The 17,567-nt window shown below is 32.1% G+C and overlaps 1 protein-coding gene across 1 annotated transcript; it reads right to left on the reverse strand.

Moving 5' to 3' along the window:
• Positions 1 to 4,852: 4,852 nt before the first annotated feature.
• LOC115883322 (lachesin) lies at positions 4,853 to 17,448 on the reverse strand. Its single transcript, XM_030901666.1, has 8 exons — positions 17,326 to 17,448; positions 16,746 to 16,963; positions 16,495 to 16,675; positions 15,624 to 15,815; positions 15,337 to 15,557; positions 15,189 to 15,279; positions 11,203 to 11,317; positions 4,853 to 5,257 (listed from the first exon to the last, which is right to left on the reverse strand). Exons 1-8 carry the CDS (start codon positions 17,378 to 17,380, stop codon positions 5,236 to 5,238), a joined length of 1,095 nt encoding a protein of 364 aa, XP_030757526.1. The 5' UTR covers positions 17,381 to 17,448; the 3' UTR covers positions 4,853 to 5,235.
• Positions 17,449 to 17,567: the final 119 nt, after the last annotated feature.

A 17,567-nucleotide genomic window follows, 5' to 3' on the forward strand; every position in this document is an offset into this window, starting at 1 on the left:
TTCCACCTTACCTCTATTCTCCATGGTACAAACTGCTATAATATCGATCTCTTCTAGTTACTTTAATGTTATTTAGCATACATTTAAGTTGACAGCTGTCAGTGGCAACAATTTTCGAAAACTACCTGTATATGTAAAAAGTGGGGTTACATGACACGTTATAGATCAGTATCAAAATATATGTAAAAAGGTGTTCACTGCCGCATATAATAAAAATTTCACTTACCTGTTATCAATTTTTTTGTCAAGTTTTCCAAAATCACTTTGTCACTCACTGTTGAATCTCCTTATTCTAAAGGTGCGTTTACAAGTGCCAAGTCAACTGATCAAGTCACTTGGAATTCATTTCGTATGGATATGTGACCGTCTAAGCTCGACAAATCATGCCATTGATCAAACCAGTTGATTCATGTCTTAGTTGGTTATGGTTTAACTTTTGGCGTTCAAGGGTGTTTTTAAAATGGCGGGAGGTAGTTGGACAGAAGAAAACGCTGTTGAAGTTTATTAAATTTCTTCAAAAATTCCGAAATACAAAATTAGTTAAAGAAGAGTAATTTCTAGCTTATGCCCAGTACAAATAGCGTTACGCATTAATGTGTCTACGAGGATAGTTTAGGTATTAAATTGTTAGATGCACCATAATTAGGTCTGTAGCTAATTCATTTTCTGACCCATTTTACATCTAGTTTTTTACGCAATATGCTTTCTGTCAATCCTGTTTCCAATATTTTGGCAGTTTGAAGTACGCCTTACGCACTGTCGCCGTTTTGAATCAACTAGTAGGTAAAAGCTTTTTGATATGAAATGTGTAAACTCGGAATTTGCAAATCAGTTGAATTCCTCTCTGTGACTTGATCAATTCATTTGACTCATGGAAACGCGCCTTAATACAACAAAACAGAATATCCCCAAAAAAATGGGATAAGTACCCTAAAAGATTAATTTAACATTTATTTTTAAATATATATACTACCTGTGATTTCGATTCTCTTTAAAGAGTATTTTTGGTCTTAACAAATATCAAGTGATGCTGTTACAAAAATGTTTCAGCACTTTTATAATAAGACCAGTTACAATCAGTTTTGTTACTTAAAAACTTTGTTCACTATGTTTTACGCACTTTTGTGTATAATTTTAATAATTCTGTCTCGTTTAAGTATATTTATTATTTATTTTAAGTTTTAAAAATATCAAATCGTACTTAAGTAAGCATTAGAATGACAAAACAAAAGTGAAAATTAGGTTATTAAATATTTTGTTAACCCATGTCTCTAAGAATGCTTACTTTATCGTATGATATAGTCTGACATCAAAGATGTCTGTTTTGTTACTGTGTAACTCATTTGTTTATATGTTTTTTACTGTATTTTAGGTTTAAGTTTTAAATTATATGTATGTGGAAAATAGTAACTGCAGTTTCATTTGCTTAAAATTATATTGAAGGAGAGATAATAGAGTTTGTATGATTGGGACGTAAGTCTGTGCTTGTTATGGAGATAAAAGAAATACGCTTGCGCCGAAATGCTATTTTCCTATTGGTCGAATAGCGTCATAACATCATTGTCTATCATTTTAACTGACAGCTAAATGGCATTTTCTGTCATTTATTGGATGTCCCTGAATCGTTGGACAGACTATACTCGTTTTCTGAGTTTAACCTCAAATTTATAGGATTAAGAAATAAAATTCAATTTTCTGCATGAAATAAATTTATTACAATTATAAAAAATGAAAAATACCACTTTGAATATCATACAACTGGACGAATTAAAATTATATAAAGGTACATTTAAAAATATACAATTACTGGTATAAAACGAAATAATTCCCTAAAATCAGTAAAATATCCTTATCTATGCAGTTTGTCAATACTTCCTAACTAAAATATCTTTTATAAAGATTGTTTGGCGTTTGAAGATATTATATTGTTAGAACAATATCTTAAAAATATATATAAAAAAAAGATTAGGCCTTATATAAAATATGAGATTCATTTTTTGATGTCATTATATTTTTATTTTTTTAGACTAGAAAAAAAAAGCAAATAAAAATTAATCTCAAAATACTATTCGATGAAAAATTGTCTAAAATAATAAATCGAAATCGATACCAGTGGCGGAACAATAGGTGGTTACAAAGTTAAGAAAACTTTATATTTAATACAGTAATTTTTCGTTATTGTCTGACAAAAATTCGTGTAATTGGTATTTTAAAAATTAACTTTTTTAAAAAAATCCGAATCCGCCACTGAATCGTAACGAAATTAAGAGATTCCTTTTTGAACTATTTGTTAGTTCTCAATTAAGGAATGTTGATATTATACTAATTTTATTTATGTTAAACCGTTTACACCTAACGTTTTCCTGTCCAGTCAAAACGTAGTTAAAGTAAAACCTCGATTGTAGAGAGATTGTACGGAATTAAGGGGGTAATTAAGTAATTAAGAGGGTAATTAAGATAAATATTTGTTTATTTAGTGTTTGGAAGCCTTTTTGAATAGTACATATGCCACAAAAAGTTTCTACGCAAATGCATCATTTTCAGTTTTTCAACTATAGAATTACTGAAAGCATCACTACTTTAGTTTAGCTGAAATCAGTTACGTAAGAAATATTTGTTTATTTAGTATTTGGAAGCCTTTCTAAATAGAAACTCACAATTTTTTTTCTGCGGAAATGTATATTTTGCAGTTTTTCAACTGAATAACTGAAACCAGTTAGACGTAAACACGTTTCTGTTTTTCATTCTAGAAAAAAAAACTTCTTGCGGAAGTGTACCATTAGAAAGATTTGAAAAGCACTCGGCAATTGGAATTAACGCGTTTTAGATTACACCGTGTTTTGATTTGGTTTGGTTTGGTGTGTTGGTTCGTTTTTGTTTATTTTCGTTTTTTTTCTCGGTACGGGATTGATGTCTAAATTACAGTATCTACTAGGTTAAGTCCATACCTACACAAGAAAATTGTTTAGAATGTACAGTAGGAACATGTTTTCATTTAACTGATTTCAGTTGTTCTAAAGTCGGAAAAAAGATAATAATGCAGAGAAATTTTTATGATTTTGTGCTTGAGGAGGCTTCTATATACTGGATGTTTTGTTGTTTTTTTATAAGCGATTTCAGCTAAAAAAAGTTTACCCCAGCATTTTTAATAAGCAACTTTTAAAAATTTATATTTTTGCATATAGTTTTACAAAATGTTATTTTACAAAATTACTGGTTTGCGTGTTTACAAATGAAATTAAAACAATAAATACAATTTTGTAGTAAAATGTCGTGTTATTATCAGCTTCACTAAACACAGTGCAATAATTGATAGAAGCAATACTTCCTCCATGACCTTTAACAAAACTGATTTAAAACTTCAAATAGAACTTCCAGTGTGTACGCTTCTCTTTAATCCGCCTTACCTGGCAGGTAAATTCCGTTTTAACCGACATGTAAAACGATATGTGTAGACGAGGCTTTAGACTAGAGAACAACAAACAATATACTAATCTCATAATATTCGATTGACTTATTAGGTGAAAGTTATTTTAAAAAATCCGTTTACTTTTTAGGCCTTGTTCAAAGTATCCAATTTTCGTGTGTTTTATAGAGTTTCTCGTTTATGGGCAGAGATACAATGATGCGGATTTCAGTAACTAAGAATGCCTAGCATTCTTAGTTACTGAAATACAGGGCGAATTTAAAATGCTGCATTTTTCGACCCCATCATATCTTGGCTTTCTTGTAATTTATCGAAAAGGTGAAACCTGAGTTCTGTAGAGTTGTTCATGTAGAATCTAGTGGCGTAGTCCGTCTTTTTCGAAATATGACTCAAACTTATTTTTTTTAAACAGGACACCCTGTATATTATTTTTGTTTATTTTATTTGCTTCGTTTTGAGCTTTCTAAAAATATAATATAAACTCACCGGCAAAAAAAACCGGCCACTAAAAACTAGACCCAATTTCAAAGTTGGATTTCTCGCGAACCACTCATTAGATTTTGATAATTTTTTTTTAAATTATAAATTAATTCCTATTTAACGGATGCTACGTCAGAAATTTTTATTCCGAATTTATTTTGAGCATATACAGGGCACAACAATAAGATCAAGTTTTTTGCCCGAACTTTCTGTTTAATTTACATGTTTTAGTTACTTTTCAGATTAAACTTACCTACGTTCTGATGTTTGATTTGTTTTTAAAGTTTTTTTCGATGCGTTTGTTTTAAAGCAGCGTATCTCCAATACAAACAGAGATAATGTCGTGATTAAAAAAATAAAATGCTCACAAAAGATGAGGCTACAATGTGATTTGATTTAGCAATAACTACTATAGCTGCTGCACCCTACAGGGTGTTACAAAGTTCGGGCAAAAAACTTTGTCTTTTTGTTGTGCCCTGTATATGCTCAAAATATATTCGGAACAAAAATTGCTGACGTAGCATCCGTTAAGAAGGAATTAATTTACAATTTAAAAAAAAATCATCAAAATCTAATGAGTGGTTCGCGAGAAATCCAACTTTGAAATTGGGACTAGTTGTTAGTGGCCGGTTTTTTTGCCAGTGAGTGTACTTTACCACTTATTTTCATCAATAAGGTAAATAATGCACTATTTAATTTTTAACATACATCAACCTAGTCTACTCATAAACGAGAAATCCTGTAAAACACACGAAAATGGGACGCCCTGTAAATAAAAATTACATAATCCCGTTTAACACCTAAAATAAAATTAATATATACAAATTAAAATAAATATGCAAGATACTAGAAAAATATTATATAAAAATACTAGTGCAAATAAAATATTTTAGTATTTCCTTATTGGTGAAGTTACATTCTTCTCTGTTATAAAAAGGTAAAAAATGTAAAAATCACAAATATATTCATGAGTATAGTGGCCGTCATCACAAAAAGTAGTTGTAAGCTGCTTATTATAATCTTATACAGTTATGCATTCATTGAGTTTATATACGGACTTATAAATAAAGACCCTACTTAACCTAGCTGCAAAAAAATCACACAAAATTACAGTACTTTACATTTAGTTTTCGCGTCTAATACTTCTTGTATAATTACTATTTGTGTAAGTAAGCTAGCTAAAAACCTAGCTAAATCAGTCATTTTCTGTTAAAAATTTAGTGTAAAAAAGTATCTATGAAAAAATGCACATCGGTAAAATAAGAAAGACAAAGTTATAAGTAGGGTAGATTTTGCTACCGTGGTTCAACCATGTTAATCCTGGATAGTTAGTGTTGGGCGTTGAAACTTCTAAAAATTTAAATCAAATTAAGTTATAATCGAGTGAAAAAATAAATTATACAGGGTGGTCCTAACTATATTCCGGAAACTTCGGCAACTTATTCTGCAGAAAAACATAAGTAAAACAGTTCGTATAAATGTATGTCCCAAAATGCTTAGTGTCAGAGATACAGGGTGTAGAAGTTTCATTTTTATTTCTATTTTTTCCAAATAATTTCTGAAGTAACGTCAATATTTGGATGAAAATTGGTGTCTGGAAGTTTCTTGACATGAGCAATTTGATTTTGATGTTAGTATGACTCCTACTTGTAGAGGGCGTCACCTACATATTTTTTAACTAGCTTGAAGAGTAATAATTTTTCGTCCGTACCTGTATAAACCTACTGAGTAAAAAATATACTTTTGCGATGTTTTTTACGTAAAAAAGGTCTCTTGGTAAAAATCGCTACGAGTAATGGTTCTCAAGATATTTGGAATCGAAAGTATCAATATCTATCATCATTGACATAAAATAAAGTAAAAAAGATTTCAGTTAACGTCTCCTTTTTGCTGCCAGGGGTAATCTGGACGGGGCTTACTTTGTTTACGCGGAATTCGAACCGCGGTCCTCGGCCATATCATGGTCAATGGCCTACCGACTTGGCAAGTGTCTAAATCGACTCTTACTCACGAGATATCCGATCTCATCCGGCCTCGAACCGGTGGCGTGAATGAGCAGTGTGTGTCAATAGATTTTACACTTTTGCCTTTATAGGACAACAGCACGATATAGAGTTTCGAACCGGTGACCCGTCTATCCACTAGTATCGCCTTACGTCGCTTAACTTCGGTGTTCTAATGGGAACTGGTGTTTCTACGTAGCTGGGCTGTTGCCGACATAAAATAAACATGTTCATATATTAATTTAAAAAAATATATATAAATTTCCGTAATTTATTATTTCAGTCAAATAACTATATTACAGTTGAGGGTTGGAACATTTGGTGTTACACAGCAAAATAAAAACACTAAATCACCACAATACATCAAAACACTTTTACTTTTACACAGGACGCGCGTTTCGCTAACCATGTTCAGCAGGTGCCTATTATAAACAGTTTTATTTTGCCAAATAACTATATCTACTCAACGTGTTTATTGTTTGTCAACAATGACATATGTATTAACTGTTTCAATTCTATATATCTTGAGAACGGATGCTCGTAGCGATTTTTACCCAGAAACATTTTTTACGTAAAAAGTCACTAAATTGTATATTTTTTTACTCAGTAGTTTTATACAGGTACGGACGAAAAGCTATTACTTTTCAAAACAGTTAAAGCACATGTAGGTGGCGCGTTCTACATATAGGAGTCATATTGACAAAAAAATAAATTTCTCATGTCAAAAAAACCACCAAACACCAATATTTACACAAATATTGATGTTACTGTCGAAATTATTTGGAAAAAATCGAAATAAAAATGAAATTTCTACACCCTGTATCTCCGAAACTAAGCCTTTCAGGACATACATTTAACGAACTTTTCTACTTATTTTTATCTGCAGAATATGCTGCCGAAGTTTCCGGAATACAGTTCGGACCACCCCGTATATTTTTTTAAATTAAACATTTATTAATATCGAGTATAATTAAACTAGATAATATCAATGCTTTAAATTGATAACGTGATCACGACTTTCATACTGTTGGATTGGATGCCAAAGAATATTATACGCTCTAGACCAGTAGTTCCCAAACTTATTTTTCTCGTGGACCACTTTCAAAATTTTACTGGTTTCGGTGGACCCCCTGCTGCTGCATTTCTACCACATTCTTAAAGTCGCCAAAAAATAAAAATTGTGTCACTTCTGAGTTCTGTCCCTATATTCCGATATGTAAAATAAAAACGAAAAATGGTACATTTTATATCACTTTATTTATTAAAAGAATAGAATTACAAGAAAAAATATTAAGGTAATATAGGTTCAGGTCATAATTTTAATTAATGGGAAGGATGTATCTGATGGAGTGTCAGCAAACGATCAATGTTTGGCTTTATTTTTGTGAGCAATAACCGCAAATCCCCCTGCTCTGTGATGTTTAATTTGCTCCTTTTTTTGTTAAGAGGTTTGTAACGGCACTAAAACTCCTTTCGACAAGGTATGACGAGGGAAAAGCTATTAAAAATTTCCTTGCGATTTCCCACAGTCCAGGATATTTTTCGGGTATTTCTGCTTGCAGCCAAAATGTTGGGTAGCCTTTTCTAAATTTCACCTTCAGCTCCTCATTAGTGCTTAGCTCGAGCAGCTCCTCTTGTAATACAACATTGGCCACTTCCGTTTCATCAAATGGATTTATGATCCATGGTGGTATATCCATCGTCAGTATATCTTCAAACCTGGTTTTGAAGTCATCATGCAGAGCACTTAAATGTTGACTGTAGGTATGGATATCCTCATCAATACATTCTACCTGCGACAAGTTTGGAAATTGAGAGAATTCGCGCCGACTAATGTTTTGCTTCATAAATTTCAATTTCCCAAGAAAAGCCGAAATTATCCCCTTTGTTTTTATTAAATTCAGGCTGTCCCCTTGTAACTGCAAGTTAATATCATTAAATTTTTTAAACAAATCTGTCAAATACGCAATGTCTGCTTTGAATTTGATCAAGTTTTCTTTTAAATCTGGATCTCTACTTTCTAAGAACTCTAATATGGAATCGAAAACAGAGTAAAATCTCGTTAAGCATGCACCTTTCGACAACCAGCGTACTTCAGTATGTAAGAGCAGTCGTTGGAAGTCTTCATCATTTTCGTCGCACAATTGAGCAAATAAACGCGTATTCAATGCATTGCTTCTGATTTTGTTGACAGCTTTTATTACAAAATGAAGAGATTGGTTCAACCTGTCACTTAAATGTTTTGCCACAAGATGTTGTCGGTGGATTACGCAATGAATAGCTGTAAGTCCTGGTATAATTCTTTTGAGATGACTTATAAACCCACGATATCGCCCGACCATTGCAGGAGCTCCGTCTGTTGCCACTGAAATAATGTTTGTAAATGGGATCGATTTTTCCGTAAAAAAATTACTCAGGACATTAAATATTGATTCGCCTTTAGTGTCAGTCTCCAAAGTTCTGGCAAATAGCAATTCTTCGTGAATTTCTTCCTCAACAATAAATCGGACATATGCCAATAGTAATGCTTCATTACTGGGTAACGTTGACTCGTCCAGTTGTATAGAAAAATGAGTTTTTTGCAGATGATTGCACAAAAAGCTTTCGATATCAGAGCTCATTTCATCAATGCGTCTTTGTACAGTATTGTTACTTAATGGAATTCTTTTTAGTACGTCAAATGGAGATTTGTGCAAAACAGTTTTTAAAACCTCTTCAACAGCGGGTAAAATTAATTGTTCTCCGATAGTGTGCGGTTTTCCAGATTTTGCTATAAGTAATGAGATATTGTAAGATGCCCGCAAGCCATCATCGTTACTTTGAGATGTTGAAGCGAACATACTGTGCATGGTGGGTCTCTTTCCATATTTTTCTTTCAATGTTTGAAAATATTTTAAATCTTTACCTATTTTATCAGTATGACACCTTTTTAGATGATCTTCGAGCTTTGATGGTTTCATAGAGTCATTGCTCAAAACTTTGTTGCATAATAGGCACATGGGCAATTGTTTGTCTGCCTCTGATGGAACAAAACCATATTTCAAATAATCGATACTATATTGTCGACATTTTTTCTTTGCTGTAGCCATGTTTCGTGTCAGTTACCTTACCTGTAAAAAAAAAATATTTTAGTAACCAAGTTTTTTTCTGAATATAGGTATCACACCGCAGCCTTTGTCAGCACGCGGAAATAGAATTACGGCTTGTAAAGGGACCAACTAATAAACCGCTGAGACAAATACAGACGTTTTCACAAAACGGTATCAATTTTAAAGTACATAATTTACCACTAATTTTTAATAGTATAAATAAAAATTGGTGTACTCAGTATCGAATACTGATCATATTTGTGTAGGAAAAATAAAAGTCGAAATCCCAAAATTGTCCATAAAAACGATAACTAACATTTTATTAAATCAATGAGTTCACGCGCTCCGTGTATTTGCGTATTTTTTGTCTGCGGCTTCATTGTTAAAACGTGACAAACTGGCATCGAAGTCCAAGCCCTGCCCTTTTCCCGTCGCCCGCGCACCGCTCGCTCTTTCCGAAAAGGAATAGTTTTGATAAAATAGTTACTTCAAAACCAATTTAAAATGATTATGAAATTACTGTTTTATAAAATTAGTAGTTATTTGCAAGAAAAATTACAAAATTAATTGCTCTGCAATATTGCTTATTCGGCCTTTTAGAGAGGCAGTGTTTCTCTCGTGAAAAAACAATTGAATAAAACGTGCTGTGTTTGTCTTCAAATCGAAAGAGGACAATTAAAATATCTGTAAGTTACTAAGTTACCTATCTATACAGGCCGTTGTGATCAACCGACTAGTACACGTAAACAAAATACTTAAGTACTATAACAAAAAAAGGTAGGTTACTTACTTTTCTCCGGCACTAGCAAACACAGATATAAATTTTCTCACAACTTTTTCCAAATTCCGCCTTTTTTTCGAAATTCCGGAAACAAATGAATGCGTTTGCCTTTGGCATCAAGTATTTATAGTGGTGATCAAGTTCATGTCTGAACAAGCATTAAGCATTGTCGGGCGGATAGCGCTTTGCAAGTCTGTACACGAAATTGTACGTAATATCGAATACGCAAGTTTGGACAAGTAACAGTCGCTTGCCTTATTAAAATATTATCTGCTTAGATAGGTACTTAAAACAATGTAGGTAGGCCCTTATAAAAACTATGCTTACATTTTTGCTCTTTACTATCAAAAGCAGATAAATTTTCGTGGACCCCCATTAACATCTTATGGACCCCCATTTTTTGTTCACGCCTACGTAGACCCCCAGCAAGTCTCCCGTGGACCCCTGGGGGTCCACCTGGACCACTTTGGGAATCACTGCTCTAGACTCTAGAACATAGAATATAGGCAGCCCCATATACAGACCTGATTTTGATATGAGACGAGATTTCTAGAGTGTATACTATTCTTTGCTACAGCTGATGTAGGATATTGTGACAACTGATACCCTGATTTCTAATATCAGAGATTTAAAAAATCACAAAAGCGTGATGTGATCACGACTTTCAGTCTGTCCCATGGCTACTGTAGGATGCTTAAAGTCGTGATCACGCCACCGTTGTGTAGGTAACAGTTCCATTACGTGATTGTTTATCAGTGATTAAATCACAGTTTGTGATATATCGCTCATCACTCCCCATCAGAAAGCCCGTAAAAATTTTAGGTCGCGAAATTATTTTGGGTCGCGACCGTTATACGCGATCTGGCGCTGCTATAGCGGTCGCCAAGAACAACGGCAAACAAAAACATAATTAATTTTCTCTTGTCAAAGTCTTCAAAAATCATAATATTCTTTCAAAATCTAAACCGCTCTCATTAAAGAAATTCCGGAAAGTGTTTATAGCGTCCATTTTCAAAGTAATTATTGCTATCTTGTGAGTTTAATTCAAGTTTTATTTACTCCAACCGGTGATAATTGTGAAAAAGTGGTATTAAAAACTTAAAAAGCTGTGCTGTGAACTGTGAACAGCAAAAACCATCGTGGATCGTGGCATAACATCGGTTTCCAATGTTTCATAGGTTTGCATTTGGCGATATAATTCCGGAAAAAGCCGAACCGCTCCGAAATTTTCAAAAGTTTTGGGTCGCGACCGTTGCAAGAACAGCGCCAAATAGTGTTTACATTGTCCTTATGGGCACTTTCCAATCTAAACTTGTTTCATTTATCTATGCCTTGTAATGGCATTTGAATTAACCCATTCTACGAAATAGTGGTTACAGATTTTAAAATTTTAATTCTATCATTACTAAATTATAACCTTACCTGTATATAAAAATAATAATTGAAATGAACAAAGTTGCGCTACTTGTCGATAAAGTAGAAGCTTCTCCATACCGACTAGACCCACAGGCTGGCGGACACACAGGAATGATGGACTCTACACACAAACAAAGCAAAATGCAACAACTAATCTACATGATGCAAATAAATGCAGGTATACTTGTAATCATTTAAAACTTCCCAATATGGCGGACTTCAGTATGGGAGGCTTAAAAAACGCAAATATCTAGACTGGAATCGACTGTAGTTCAAATCGTTAAAATTGATAATCTGTGGTAAATCTAATTGAACTCTGACACTTGGCAGACATTGACTTTTACGGCCCCTTTTTCTAAATATTTTCATTATTTTTTGAGTTTCTATTCACAGATTCTACTTGATTTTGTTCTTTTAATTAACCTGCAGTACTAATTATATAGTTATCAATAATCTTTTCACTGATCAAGAACTGAGGAATAGCCTGGAAGATATTCAAAATGTGTAAAACGCTTAAAAATGTATTCGAAAACATTGACTCGTCCACAAATTCGTGAAAATAAATTAGTCCAGATGTTTGTAAAAAGGCCTCTAATTATTTTGAGAAGTTTCTTCGAATCAGTAATTTTCAGGTTTGTAATAAGTGTAAGTAGTTTTTATATGAATCTGTTTGATATATATTACATTGTTTTTGTATTTTTTGAAATATATATTTTTTTACTTTACAGTATACACAAAGAATAATAGGAAATACAGTTACTCACTAAAAGCACTTAAGGTTTGTAATAGATGTAGTTAGAATATCAAACACCAAACCAAACCAAAAATTATGTTTTATTTTACCGGTATTCATCACATTTGAAAGGAAAGTCACTTCATAAATAAGCCGAAGGAGATGGTATAGTACACTATATTAATAATTCTTTTTTATCCTATACTTGTTAGTTGACGCATCACTTACTACTTATAAAATTTAGTACTGATTTCAAACCTATAGTTGTGGTTGTGAGATATTCTGATGTGTTTCTGGCAATTTAAAATAAGTTAATATTTAAACAAACATTTCTGGCTTTCCTGACAGAAGTGTGAACACAAATTTAATAAAGGTACAATGTAGATAATGTTCTGATTATTGCAGTTTGCATGGATGACTATTTTTGTATGTTGTTATTTTTAATAGTGTATTTAATGAGTTTTTGAATATTTCTTTTTTCCTCAGAGGATTGTGTTCTAATCTTTATATATAAATTTTCGAAAATTATATCTACAAAATTTATTACCTTATAACTTTTTGCTAAAGACTTTGTAGATGATACAGTTTAGTATATAAAAGAACTATCTAAATAAGATTTTTTAAAATATATAGCTGTTTTTGCACACATATCAATGTGATTAACTGTACTGAAATAAAAACATAAATTTTAAGAGAAATGTCCTGAAAAATGTTGTTGTCAATGACTAAAGAATATAAGGACATGTAAAGCCCCTATACGGGCTGCAGCAGAATTTGCGACCTTAGACGCCTTTTCTTTTGGTGGCAAACAATGAGTCATCAGCTGGTCACCAGCGACAATTTTAGCGATTTTTAATAGTTAGTCGTGTGTAGTGAACTTGTATAAACTTTATTACAATGGTAATTTGTTTAGTTTTCAAGTGTAAAAGGCGCAATGATAAGAAAGAGCCAGGAGTTACGTTTCATAGGTAAATAAACAGTCCACTCCAACTTTTTAGCGTTTTCTTATTGAATTCGATAATTTTTCTTCAATTTCAATTAACATCTATATGTACTTGATATGTTCTATACGTCGATACTAGTTTTGTACCTTTTGTTAACATTCTAATACGTTTTTTTCGTAATTAATTAGTTGATACATCATAGGCGTAGTCAAAACGATTATCAGAAAATATAAATATTGCTTCAAACAGCTAGGTTAAGAAAAATATGTGCCACGGCACTGTTTGGTGACATCGGCACAGTTTGCTCTCGGGTGTTATTTGTCCTTGGATTCTTTAGTCATTGGTTGTTGTTAACCAAAGAGTAAGTAAATTCTGAACACGCTAACGCCAACTTATTTATTCATTAAAAAAAATTACCAATTTTCGGAACTAGGTCGGCCATATTGAGGAACTTTTAAAAGAATTGTACTATAGTTTATATAATATCTGTCAAGTTCTATAAAATTTAATAAATATATTATAAAAAAAATCTTTATAGACGCAATTTTAAAAGACGAACTTCTGTTTTATTTTCTCGTTTAATTTATGTTTTTATATTTTATTTTAATAATTTTAAAACAGATCTAATGAATTACACCAGTTAAAAATTATGTCAAATATAGGTCCTCTACAATCTAGAAATTTAAATAATAAATAATTCCAAGGCACAACAATAATCATACCAAAATAAACCTACTCAAAATATACATATACATGTAATATCAACCAACGTAGTTACCTACTACCTAACAGTTAAAATTTAAGATGTGTTTACTTTGTTTCTTCGGCATTCGATGTACAATATGATCGAAAAACACGGCGTCAGCGATGGCTATGAAATGAAGATCGCTGTCATTTTATATATGTAAAACTTCACAGGCCTACAAAAAATATTTTTTTTGGTGCTGATAATTCCATGTTATAATTTGGTTAACTAATACCCAAGAAGTCATGTAGAGGGGTGAAAACAGTGAAACTACGTGCAGGTTCATAACTATAGGTATTTACCAAAAATAGTTATACAATATAGATATATCTAATGGTAACTATGTAGTAAACTTTTATTCCTGAAGCTATGCCTTATATAAAGAAATATTAACTTTATGCTATATTTTTTAATTGTATATGTTGTAAAAATGACCTAAAATTGCTTCTTTTTTGTTCTTTAAGCGACAAAGTGACGAATCATTTATTTAATGATTAGTCGTGAAAAGAAAAATATGTCGTAACTAGTTACATATTTGAAAAAGTCAAAGGAGTATGAAAAGGGTCACTTTAATTGTCAAAATTAGAAAAAAAATATTTTATCATATCGTTTTATTTTTTTGCCATTTTTTCTTAGGGAATAAAATCAACCAAAATTTCTTAGGAAATAAGAAAGCTAAAAATTACGAGGAATTAGTTACAGACCTGTTAAGGAGCATTAAAAATCTTCAATGTAATATGAGTATATAATATAATATCAAGGTACATTATCTGCACAGCCACATAGACACGGGAATGTCCTAAAGCCTTGGATCAAGTCAACCAGATGCTGCCATATAATACCTATACAGATGTTATGCACGTCTCACTTCTACACTATTTAGATGGTATCAAATGTTTTATCAAAGTTGGACGGCTTCGTAGCATCCAACTTACTTTGATGTTAAAACGCCTTCTAACTCAACTTTGATCAAAAAGTCAATACTACACAAGCAGCGTACAAGTGAGACGCGCCCAGCATAATTATAAGTACAGTTATATGGCAGCATCCAAGTATACTTGGTCCAAGTAACTTTGATAGTGCCATCCCGCCTTTTTAGGATCACCATCGTAGAAAATTAAAAAAAGTAGCTTTTAACCTGTACAATAATCTCATTAATTATTTTAAATTGTTTATTTTCCTTTTTTGTTATACTTGCGATTTCTCGAAAACTACACATAGCATTAAAAAAGCAAGTATACTGGTAGAATCACGGTATCTAATATACTTAAAATCAGTTTTAGTTTTGGCGGCACCAAAATCATTGTAGACCTGTGCTATATGGGGAATGTCATCGTCATTTCCAAGCTAACTGCAGTGGGATTCTGTAAGTTCCGTAGCAAGAAATTTCCTGTCTAGCCTATGCTATTTGTATACGATTGATGAGTCATATGTTTACAGAATCGGGCCCCTGGACGCCGTTTTTTTTTCGATCATAGGGCATAATGACCTATGCCATGCCACAAAGATATGAATACAGCCACATAATCTTTCAATTTATTAAATAAAAACTGAATAGCATATAACTTACCAAATAGTTCCACCTGTTCTTCAGAAGTTCCTAACTTATTTGCTGCTTTACATTTGTACTGTCCGTATTGTCTTTTCTCAATTGTAATAACCTTCAAATTTTATTTTTTTTTAGTAAATACAAGTTAAAACTTAATCAAAAATCCTACCCTAAGAGTGGTATCAGTAAACTCATCTGCCACAGCAAAATGTGAGATTTTATAATGCTGATTATTCGATAGAGTAATGCCATCTTTCTCCCAAGTAATAGCTGGCGGTGGATAGGCTTCTACGTGGCACTCCAAATCCATATCATACTGTAAAGCTTGACCTAACCTAGGTTTGGATACTGTAACAACAGGGGCAAACTCCACCTCAACAGCTATATTACCTGTTAATATGCATATTCACAAAAATAAGTTTATATAAGTGAGTTAAAATTTTACGTAATACTTACGTTTAGTACCCCTTCCCACACCATTTTCTGCAACACAGTAATAAGTACCACGATCTTCTTTATGAACTGACTTGATTTTAAGTGTGGTTCCCCTGTAAATTGATCCACCAGTCGGTAGGATCGCGTTGTTTTCACGTCTCCATGAGATTTTTGGTGGAGGATATCCACCAGCGTAACATTCCATTTGAACAGCTGTATAATTTTAATTATTAATAATTTTGTTGCTTAATCGTAAAAGCTGCGTGCATATCATAAAACTGTCGAAACTATTACCAAATTAAATTTCTAGTAAATAAAAATTTGTTTGAAACTCAAGGAACACTTTTCTTTTTCTTATAATCTTACATTCTTGTTATAAAGTCAGCAACCACGCTGATCAAGTAAAGAAAATGTCTGGTAAAAAGGGTTTTATGTTAGTAGTAGTTAATACAAGCACAAATTAACAATCTACCCACATCCAGTAATAAAGTAGGCCTCAAAATGAATTTAACAACAACTAAAGTAATGTAAAACGAACTATTGAGAATATATTGAAAAGACATTTTAATAAATAACACAACATTGAAAATAGTAGAAGACTATATATATTTGGGACAACTAATACAAAGCTTGGGATCTCTAATATCAGAAATCAACAGAAGAATAAAGTTAGCATGGAGAACTTATGGAAGAAACTTAATCATATTCAAATCTAGAATGCCACTTTTAAAAAATTAAAAATTATTTTTTTTTTAATTTTCAACGTTAAATAACTCATAACTCGGTTATTATCAATTTATTTTAAAAATGGTAAAGAGTAAATGTGTTTCTCTTAACCATATCTACCACCTCTTAAAAGACTGGCACTAAATAAAGTGAATATTATAAATACCTTCGCCTTCCGAAACTACCACAGATCTAGTCGAATTGTCAGATATAAACGGCGGTCTTCGCACCTCGACCTCTACTTCGGCACTAACTCTATTGTTGGGGGAAATAATAATTTGGCAGGAATAAGTACCGGCATCAGTCTCTTGAATGTCTTTGATTTGCAGAACATATGTGGAACTAGTCTGTAATTTTAAATATAACCACAAATTAAAACATCATTCTTCTTAATTAATGTTAATTAAGCAAACTTACTGGATCATACCGAAGAGAGAACCTTGAGTCGTGTAAAATTAATCCACTTCCAGATGAAATGGGTAAACTGTTTCCTGTCACTACTTTGTCTACTTTCATCCATACCACCGAATAATCCTGGGTGTATTGGACAGAGCAAGAGAGTTCTACCGTACCTCCAATATCTTTGATTTGTGTCTGCGAAATATAGGATATAGTGGGCGATCTTTGCCCGATGGCTGTAATAATATATTAACTTTTGTTAAATTTAATAACAAATGGACTATTAATTTTGAAGTATATTATTAATTCATCTAAAGTAATTCATACAAATAACGAGTTAAGATATTTAAAACGATGTTAAAAACACTACTGTTATATTGAAAAATAGGATTAAAGACTAATCATACAAACTTTTTAATATCACCCTTTTAAATTGTTATAACAACAAAGTTAAATTAGTACATTAAAGGGGTAACCAAATTAATTTTTCGTTCACAGGAAGCGGTAAAAATCGAACAATCTATCGCTATTTATCAATTTAAAATGAATTATTATCATAAATAGAATTTGTGCAATTGTATATGGTTAATTTACTTACCTATTTGCACATAAAAAGATGCAATTGCAACAAACAAAACAATAAAGTTCGCCATATTTTGGCCTACCTCGTTTATGTTTTATTAATTTTGTTCGTTTTGTTTACAGTACCGTTTAGTTACCCTCCGCCCATCAGTGTTGCCAACCGTTTAATTTTTTTCCTTTAAATGGTCATATATAAAATTTAATAAATCATTCGTTTGCTTTTTTATTATAAAATCTATTTTTTTAGGCGCCAGCTTA

Source organism: Sitophilus oryzae, unplaced genomic scaffold, assembly GCF_002938485.1.
Source record: "Sitophilus oryzae breed Bouriz unplaced genomic scaffold, Soryzae_2.0 scaffold_186_pilon_pilon, whole genome shotgun sequence".
Taxonomy (NCBI): Eukaryota; Metazoa; Arthropoda; class Insecta; order Coleoptera; family Curculionidae; genus Sitophilus; species Sitophilus oryzae.

Excerpts from the sequence above, each read along its gene's own strand:
- LOC115883322 (XM_030901666.1), bottom strand. The coding sequence starts at position 17,380 with ATGGCGAACTTTATTGTTTTGTTTGTTGCAATTGCATCTTTTTATGTG. Across the intron at positions 15,558-15,623 it reads TGTGGGAAGGGGTACTAAAC|GTAATATAGCTGTTGAGGTG; the intron begins GTAAGTATTACG and ends GCATATTAACAG. Across the intron at positions 5,258-11,202 it reads ATTATTATTTTTATATACAG|AAGTTTCAACGCCCAACACT; the intron begins GTAAGGTTATAA and ends TTAAATTTTTAG.